Below are 9,079 nucleotides of genomic sequence, written 5' to 3'. Positions count from 1 at the left end.
ATGACAATAGTTTCTAAGAAAGTTTATTACAAGTAAATAGGACAGTGTACAAGTAGTTTCTCTTCTCTTACCTATATGTGCATTTCCTCCTACCACAAGATAACCAACATGTGCATGAGCCCTCGCAGTAAAGATTTGTGCATGGATGCAAACATTGTCAGAGTATACAGTGGAGATCAACATTATTAATTGAAGTACCAGTATGTATTCTTGATTTATTCTGAAATATTGTTCCTTTTTATTGTTCATAATTTGATAGAACATCCGCTGTGGCTATACCACTGCTGTATTAGCATGTTTTTTTTAAATCACCAAGGCACTTCAACAAAATCCTTTATTTTGTGATGGTGGTTTTATTGAGACCATGAAAGTGTTCTCACAGTGTTTGTCACATTCACCCGTTCACACTGACATCTACATACCACCTAATCCAACCATTCACACCACATTTACACACCCATGCGCAGCACGTGAGCAAGATTTAAACAATGTTTTCTCAGGGCTATAAGATTCAAAAAAGAAAAGTAAGTGTAGAGGTCCTTTCTTTGAATGACGTCACCACATCTGCGCCCACAGGGCTCATTCTTCTTCAGTCTCTTCCACAGTTCACTAACTGTAGTGGGTTTCTTAGACATTACATTGCCAAGGATTTTCCAGAGATTCTCTATGGGGTTTAGATCTGGACTCTGGGCTGGTCATTTCATCGTTTCAATATTATAACTTCAAGAAACTGTTTTGCTGCGTTACAGGGGGCACTGTCATGCATGAAAATTGCAGCTGATTGGACATATATACAATTGCAGGTATGGTACAGTGAATGGACTTGTCCTTATATAGCACCTTTCTAATCTTCTGACTACTCACGGCGCTTTCACAGTGTTTGTCACATTCACCCGTTCACACAGACATTCACACTGATGGCAGTGGACATCTACATACCATCTAATCTAACCATTCACACCACATTTACACACCCATGCACAGCACGGGGAGCAATTTTGGGTTAAGTATCTTGCCCAAGGACACTTCGACATATGGACCGGGGGAGGTAAGGTTCAAAACGCCAATCTCTCAAGTGGAGGACGGTCCACTCTGCTACTGAGCCACAGTCGCCCTCGAATGTGGCTCAGTGGCGACTGTGGAGTAAGGTATTAGCCTCGCGAGATCACCCTGATCTTGCGAGCTCCATTGTATTTTAATTGTAGATAAGTCTGGTAATTTGTGGCAGAGAAAATTTGGCCAAGCGACCGAACCAATCAGTGCTGGTTTTGAGGCGGCTCGAAGTGTGAGCGCAGCTATCGAGTAAGCTGCTCACTAAGGCTTTATTCTCTTGGGTCCTTCTGTTGGAATATGGACCGGGCACAAATTCACATTACAAAAACGGCAAATATCCTTTACCGACATCTTGTTTACTTTGCCTCAACGCTCTGTTAGTAAGTCATACGCTTTAATACGCAAATAACCATGGTTTTCGTTGAAATGCCTTGGTTATTTAAAAAACATGCTAGTACAGCAGTGGTATAGCCACAGTGGATATTCTATCAAATTTTGATCAATGAAAAAACAACAGTATATCAGAATAAAATCAAGAATGAATACTTTGTTCTCATTTTGATCTCAACAACATAACAACATGCTATATTCTGATATAAATCGTTATCAAGATATGCAATGACCTTTTGCAGGATAGAGCCCTACCTTAACTATATTTCATCACGTTAAATTTGTGACAGTATCCCCAGCAGCAAGAGGGCATTCAGCTGTCATATGAATTATATTAAGGTACGATTTTCCTGGTCCCCTCAAAATAATGACATGTTTCCTTTCTTCTGTCAGTGCTGTTGGTGTCTCTTGTCTCCATCTGTAACCAGTCATGGAGAGAGGAAGTTAAATTTCATATCACGAATTCATACAAATTGATTAACTGGCCCAACTTCACCATAGACTAGTGAACTAAAGCATTGTTCATATAAGCTGATGAAAAAACCCTAAAAATAAAAAGATCCATTTCTCCTTTTTGTCTGACTTCCTCTGTACTGTCTCATGCGATCTGTGAGCCTGTGGCAGACAGGCACTGTGAGTTGGTAAAACATAAGATTCAGTACCTGATGACTTTGTCTATTGTTGCTTTATTCAAATCAGGAGAAAGAAGTGAATAAGTGAAAATATTTTTTAATTATAAATTATATTGTATATTAATAAAGTCTTGATTGAGAAAGTATTTGGTGCTTAGACTCTACAGGTAGATTTGTAATCGAGGAGTGACTGTCCTGAACACAACATGTCGTCACACCTAAACGACAGGCTAGGTCATTTTCCAATGACCCCCAAAGCGACAGACATGACTGCTCTATGAAATGGTCATACGGTGGCAGTTTTAAACACACGTCCATAACACATGATGAGTTTTAAAAACATGGCTAACGTTGTGAAATGTAACTGCTTATTTAAGTTTAGGTAGCAGAGCTACTTGATTAGGGTTAGGAAAAGATCATGGATTGGCTACGTCACAGACTTACATCCGTAACAGAGGCGTTAACTTAAAAAGGTCAACATTGACTTTTGGTTTTTATGCAGGACACAATTAGCCATCTCCTAGGTGTGCTGTGTTACTTTGTTTGACCCATATGACAACCCGGCTTCTTTCCTGCACGATTTTCTCTTTTGCTAACGCCATAAGCCACTAGAGGCCGTTGCCTAAGAACAATAAATGGAAATATGGTTCGTAATAAGATGCTTTTACATTTGAGCTATAGAACCCTTTTTTGGTGAGGAAATTCTGCTGAAAGGGCGCTAGATAAATCCCCCATGGAGGGGTGGAGTCTTAAGATTTGGCTGATGAAATGATGAAGCTGATGACTCAGCGATGACTGGGCAGTGATGGAAAGGTGGAGTGGAGCGTGTAGCAACAGCATGACCGTACTGAAAGCACAGAGAGAATCATATTTAAAAGGAGACAGCAGCAAGATGATAGTCTATGTCGCTGTATCGCTGGAGAGATGTGATCTGTTGAGAACAGCTGATTTCCCAGCCCCAAACGATGACAGCAAAGAAATAATGAACAAGCGTTTGTAAGAAGAGTGAATGGCATGATGTGAGAGAAATAGACTAAGCGTGCAAAAGAATACTTATGCTAGAGCTTCATTTGATTTTGAAATTGACGCTTGCAACTGTGAATGTTAAACCATCAACTTGATGGAAAGTATGGTGTCATTGGTATTTCACTGTCTAAGTAAACACAGAGAGAATTTGATATAATGGTGTCATGAATAGTAAGAGCCTCACTGCTCTCCATCTCTCTGTGAGAAGAAAAAACACAGTATTCAGCAATTCTTACATGACTCATCATTTCTGCCTGCCTGATGGATGATAAATTGAGTGACTGCTTATTTTGTGCCTTTGCCACAACTCTGCATGTTAACTCATTCAGCCTAAGGGCTCTATTCAGGAAGTGAACCTCTTTCCTCAAACTGCTCACCAGAGAAAAAAGTGTTTCTCTGGTGTCACATTATTCGCACAACCCAAAGCCTCAATGCTCTGACCATCTCAATGCTACAAACACCCACATCCTCTCAAACGAGTGAGTTGTGTTTCCTTGCCACCTATCTGAGTGAGAAAATGAAACAGATATAAGGTGCAACTTGACTATGTGTATGTGCAACCTTTGCCAAGCTCGCCAGTTGACCCTTTCCTGCCGATCGTGAAAGGTCACGAAAAGGTCAAGGATCAGAGCTGTGTTGCTGTGTCTGGATCTGATTTCTAAGGGCAGATAAGTAATGTTGTCACATGCTCACCAAGCCTCTGTGTGCATGTGTGTCTGTGTGTGCCGTTACTGCGTAGAAGTTATCTTTCTCCAAATACCCTTTTAAATGACCTCTGGGTGCTGAGATGCTCTTCTCAGTGGAAGCTGTAAATTCTGAACTCACTTCGCTTAAAAAGTGTATGACGTCTACAGTCATGGAAATGCCTGAAACTAGAATGTACAGAGTGTGCTTGGAAGATGCATACGTTTGTTTGAAGAGATTTTAGGGAACTAAAACATCAAAGTAAAGCTTATTCGCCCATGTTTATCGAATATTTTTGGGTAATATTTTCTACCCATATACTCTACTTACACTATCACTTCACACAGCATTTACTCTTGTCTTTCCTCTATACATCCCATCCTAGCTGTCCCTCACTTTCTCTGCCATTCACTGAAACACTCTTTGCCCTTTCACTGGAAGCTTGCCACCATGTTACTCCGGCCCCAGTCTCTCTGAATGTCACGAGCCATCTCTGGTTGCGTCCTGTTCTTTTTATAGCCGGGCAGCTGAAATGTGAGGGGTCACAATGAGAGGATAAATACAAGGGCCAGCGGGCTTGAGGGGTGTCGCAGACGAAAGCCGGATCTCCTCCCTCCCTCTCTCAGCTCTCTCAGCTCTCCTCCTAACCTCAAAGGTAAAAGAACTGAACATTTCACGACAACTATGACACAAATGCATAAGTTAAATTGACTTTTGGTGCTACCTGTTGGTGATAATTTTGCACTTGTAAAGCTTGACGCACATGATCTTTTTTCACACATACTAGATTCATAATGTTTTATCTATTTTTACTGCTCAAGCAAATGTGTGGTTACTGTGAAAGCTGGGGATATGAGTGTCACATTTAGTCCAAGACATAGGCTTCTTTACTCGAAATATCTCACTGTTTTCAATAATACATTTGCTCGTCTCTCAGCAACACTAATAATTGTCATTGCGGCTTCACGGTGTAGCTCATCTCGTTTTTAGTGCATCACTGGTTGTTGCTAATGTTCGCTTCTTTATCTGATGAAAAGTTTCCACTGCATTGTTTCTGTGCGGTCAGTTGTGAGTCACTTGGTCTTTTTAAATCTTTCTAAATTTATCCAGCTTGCCTGGTTCTTAGTCTTCCTGTTAGTTGCAAAACTTCTTAACAAAGGCCAGTGAAGCTGCATAATTCTCTATTACGTAATGCCTTCTTGCTGATCCAAAGTGCTTTACACTATACACTGTGTATATTTAGTCCAGCCAACTGATAGTGGAGGCACAAACAGGGGAGAAAGAGACACAGAGAGAGAGGGGTGTGTGGAGGAGGAATGGGGAGAGAAGGGGGCAGTGAAGGGGGAGGGAAAGGTCAGGGATAAGAGGCTAGAAAATGGAATAGGTCACCAACATGCTTGTCATGATTTTTCAAGGGTGGACAGATATGTGAAGGGTGGGGCAACAAATGGTATAGGGCTCTCTGACACCGGATCCCCTGTGTATTGTGTCTATTATGCAACAGTGTGTATCCCTAGCACATAAAGTGTGTTATGGTACTGGAGCACTTATAGCTGCAACAACTGCAGTCACATGGCCGGGACACCAGCTGGCCTGGTTTTAAAAATGACAGAAGGCAGACAGGAAAACATCAAACCATGTATGCTCATTTTACCACTTCCTTCACACAGTCAACCTGAATCTCACAACCTCTCGTCATGCAGTTTCTCATGCATTCACAAGAAGTACCACAACCCCACATATCAAGCTTTGCTGCTTGAATTTTTTTGAACTTTTCCCCTCGCACCTCAGCCCAGTTTTAACCCCATTGAACATTTCCTTATTATTTCATCCTTTGTCTTCCTCCTAGAGTCAGGATGCCTCACGCATACCCATTCCTCACTCCTGAGCAGAAGAAAGAGCTCAGCGATATTGCTCATAGGATCGTCGCTACTGGCAAGGGAATCCTCGCCGCAGACGAGTCCACTGGTAAAGAATTTCAAGAAAATTTACTTTTCATAGTTGGAAAAATCATAAGTTTAATTGAAATTAATTTTCGAATGAAAAAGTATGACAGATTAAACTGGCTGCCAACAGTCTGTTAAGCACAAAACAGATCTGCTAAGTGTCTATGTGATAAGGTAGTTATTAAAAACTGAAATAATCATGAAATAGGGATGGGCATTTTAGTCAGTTTCCATATTCAAGTTCTTTTATGACTAAATCAATTACTGTAGAGTACTCGCAAAAAAATCACAATGATAGGGGTTGATGTTGTTTTAAAGCTATTACATTGCTGTTTACATCAGCTTGGTGGCTGACATGAGCCAGTTATCACTTCAAAGTAAGACATTCACAGACAAACATTATTGGTGCGTTGAACAACATCCAAATGGAGTACTGGTGCCCATCCCTATCATGAATAAAGAACTACATTTTCTGTAGATTTGAAATGCTTAACCAAACCCACCGGTGAAGTCCACAGATAGATTAAGAGTTCATCCATTTTATGTCTCCACAACCTCTAGGCAGCGTGGCCAAGCGCTTCCAGAGCATCAATGCAGAGAACACTGAGGAGAACAGGAGGCTGTACCGCCAGCTCCTCTTCACCGCTGACGACCGCGTCAGCCCTTGCATTGGAGGCGTAATCCTCTTCCACGAGACCATGTACCAGAAGGCCGATGATGGCAAGCTCTTCACCCAGTACCTCAAAGAAAGAAAGATGGTGGTGGGCATCAAGGTCGACAAAGGTGTTGTCCCCCTGGCCGGAACCAACGGCGAGACAACCACCCAGGGTGAGCGAAGACAGATTTAAACACAAAGCGAGTCAACATCTTTAAATGCCTTTTCTAACTCATTTGGGGTGTCCTCTCCCTCTTTCACAGGTCTCGATGGACTGTACGAGCGTTGCGCTCAGTACAAGAAGGATGGTGCTGACTTTGCCAAGTGGCGCTGTGTGCTGAAGATCACCCCCACTACTCCCTCAAGACTGGCCATCATCGAGAACGCCAATGTCCTGGCCCGCTATGCCAGCATCTGCCAGATGGTAAGACACAGCAGATGGTGTAGAGTTTTTACAAGTCCTCCATGTAATTTTACAAGTTTCAAGGTAGTCTGTTGAACTGAGACTGACAGTAGTACTCAACGACTTCTTTTGCGTTCTGTTTTTTGTAGTTGAGTTCAATTTGACAGAGAATCCAAATAAAACTGATACAAAAAACAACACTGGACTCTGCAGAAAACGAAATAAAACAATCTAACTATATGCTCACATTTAACTTGGGCCTTACTTTAAAATGTAGTTTGATTCTGAACACACTTACATTGCAAAACTACAGACTCCAATAACAGCTATCACTTGGGAGTGCACCGATGCCTAAATATAATAAAAATACATCCGCAGTTGTTCCATTTCAAAAATAGCCACATACAGTAGCATAGGCCAGACTCTATGCATGCTAACGATACCTTGCTAAGAAATGGAAACACAGGCGGTCCACTTGAACATGACTCCCTTGATATCCAACGTAATTCTCATCTGTGCTATATCATTCCATTTCAAGATGGAGCCTACATACTTTAACATTTGTGCAAACATATTTTTTAAACAGTTATCTATGTCTAGTCATTTAAAAGACTAGCCAACGAAACACAACAGAAGAAGTTTTTTAAACAGTTATCACATTATTTACCTATGAATTTCACCAGATGTAAGGTATTCTCCCCACACTGCTCTCCCTCTGACCCCAGAAGGAAAGAGTAAACCCAAGATGCACCTGGTGTGTAAACAACATGATGTGCAACACTGCCATCTGGTGGCCGGAATAATATTAAATCTAAATGTAGAAAACAAATGTACGAACAAACATAGTCACATTTCTATGCTATATTTAGAGCATTTGAATTAATTACAAGAGCAAACCAAACATACATCCTGCAGGTGACCATAAATGACCTCTTTTGTGACAGGGGTTTTTACATCAAAATCATCACCCAGCTACATAAGTTATCAGTTTAAGTCTGTGTGGTTATTATATTTGCTGCAGTTTAACTTTAAATGTCAGCTCAAATATCAAAATACCCAATTGCTATATCACTTTATAAGTTATAAGTTATACCAGGGGTTTTCAAAGTCTGAAAGTCTGAAAGTTTTCAAAGTCCCGGACCCCTTTTGCTTCTGCTTTCCTCAGCACGGCATCGTCCCCATTGTTGAGCCTGAGATTCTCCCTGATGGTGACCATGACCTGAAGCGCTGCCAGTACGTTACTGAGAAGGTCCTAGCTGCTGTCTACAAGGCCCTGTCCGACCACCATGTGTACCTGGAGGGTACCCTGCTCAAGCCCAACATGGTTACCGCTGGACACTCCTGCTCACACAAGTACAGCAACCAGGAGATTGCCATGGCAACTGTTACTGCCCTGCGCCGTACCGTGCCCCCTGCAGTCCCAGGTGAGCTGGATGACCGCAATACTCTCTTGTTGACACATTTGCAAAGTTGCAAACACAAAAGTCGACATGACATTCACTTAAATGTCGAGAGAAGTGCACTGCTTAACTCTCACGCTGTTCCTATACAGGCATTACCTTCCTGTCTGGTGGCCAGAGTGAGGAAGAGGCTTCCATCAATCTGAATGCCATGAACCAGTGCCCTCTGCACAGGCCCTGGGCCCTGACCTTCTCATACGGCCGTGCCCTGCAGGCCTCTGCCCTCAAAGCCTGGGGCGGCAAGAAGGAGAATGGAAAGGCATGCCAGGAAGAGTTCATCAAGAGAGCTCTGGTATGACTATAGAGAACTGCATGGATTGTAGGCATGAAACACCAATACTGTACTGTGCATTCAGTAATACCATCCCTTTCCTCTCTTATAGGCTAACCATCTGGCCTGCCAGGGCAAATATGTTTCCTCTGCAAGCAGCGCTGCAGGCGGAGATTCACTGTTCGTGGAAAACCACGCTTATTAAGCCTGGACGCTCACCCTTTCCACCTTCTTCCCACCATTATTACGTCACCATGGAAAAGGCCAAATCCTCGTAGTGAAACTGATATTGTACAACAGCACTTTCGGTAGAAAGCAACAGAGAAAAACGTATGTTGGGGTTGCTGCTGCAGTAAGGAGATTCTGAAAATAATGTTCTGCCTCCATTCCCTTACCTTTTATTTTTAAAAACTTTTTTTAGGTGAAGATTCCCACACTGTTTTTACACAACAATTCTTTTCCTTGGTCGGATTCCACCAAGTGCAGTATATGATTCATACTGGTACCATGGAATAAAGCATTTACCCTAACCTTGTTAGTTTTGAGTCTATAGCACAAC

General features: G+C 42.1%; 1 protein-coding gene across 1 annotated transcript; it reads left to right on the top strand.

Annotated features, from left to right (window-relative positions):
• The first annotated feature begins 4,340 nt into the window (after nucleotides 1–4,340).
• aldoab (aldolase a, fructose-bisphosphate, b) lies at nucleotides 4,341–9,050 on the top strand. Its single transcript, XM_083933425.1, has 7 exons — nucleotides 4,341–4,440; nucleotides 5,635–5,753; nucleotides 6,293–6,559; nucleotides 6,650–6,810; nucleotides 7,955–8,213; nucleotides 8,342–8,541; nucleotides 8,633–9,050. Exons 2-7 carry the CDS (start codon nucleotides 5,642–5,644, stop codon nucleotides 8,723–8,725), a joined length of 1,092 nt encoding a protein of 363 aa, XP_083789551.1. The 5' UTR covers nucleotides 4,341–4,440; nucleotides 5,635–5,641; the 3' UTR covers nucleotides 8,726–9,050.
• Nucleotides 9,051–9,079: the final 29 nt, after the last annotated feature.

This window comes from Echiichthys vipera, assembly GCF_963691815.1.
Source record: "Echiichthys vipera genome assembly, chromosome: 18".
NCBI lineage: Eukaryota > Metazoa > Chordata > Actinopteri > Perciformes > Trachinidae > Echiichthys > Echiichthys vipera.
The sequence above is the reverse complement of the archived record's forward strand: the minus strand, read 5'-3'. Positions and strand labels throughout refer to the sequence as shown.

Coding starts and splice junctions, on each gene's coding strand:
- aldoab (XM_083933425.1), top strand. CDS start 5,642: ATGCCTCACGCATACCCATTCCTCACTCCTGAGCAGAAGAAAGAGCTC. Junction 6,560..6,649: donor CGGCGAGACAACCACCCAGG/GTGAGCGAAGAC, acceptor CCTCTTTCACAG/GTCTCGATGGACTGTACGAG. Junction 8,214..8,341: donor CGTGCCCCCTGCAGTCCCAG/GTGAGCTGGATG, acceptor GTTCCTATACAG/GCATTACCTTCCTGTCTGGT.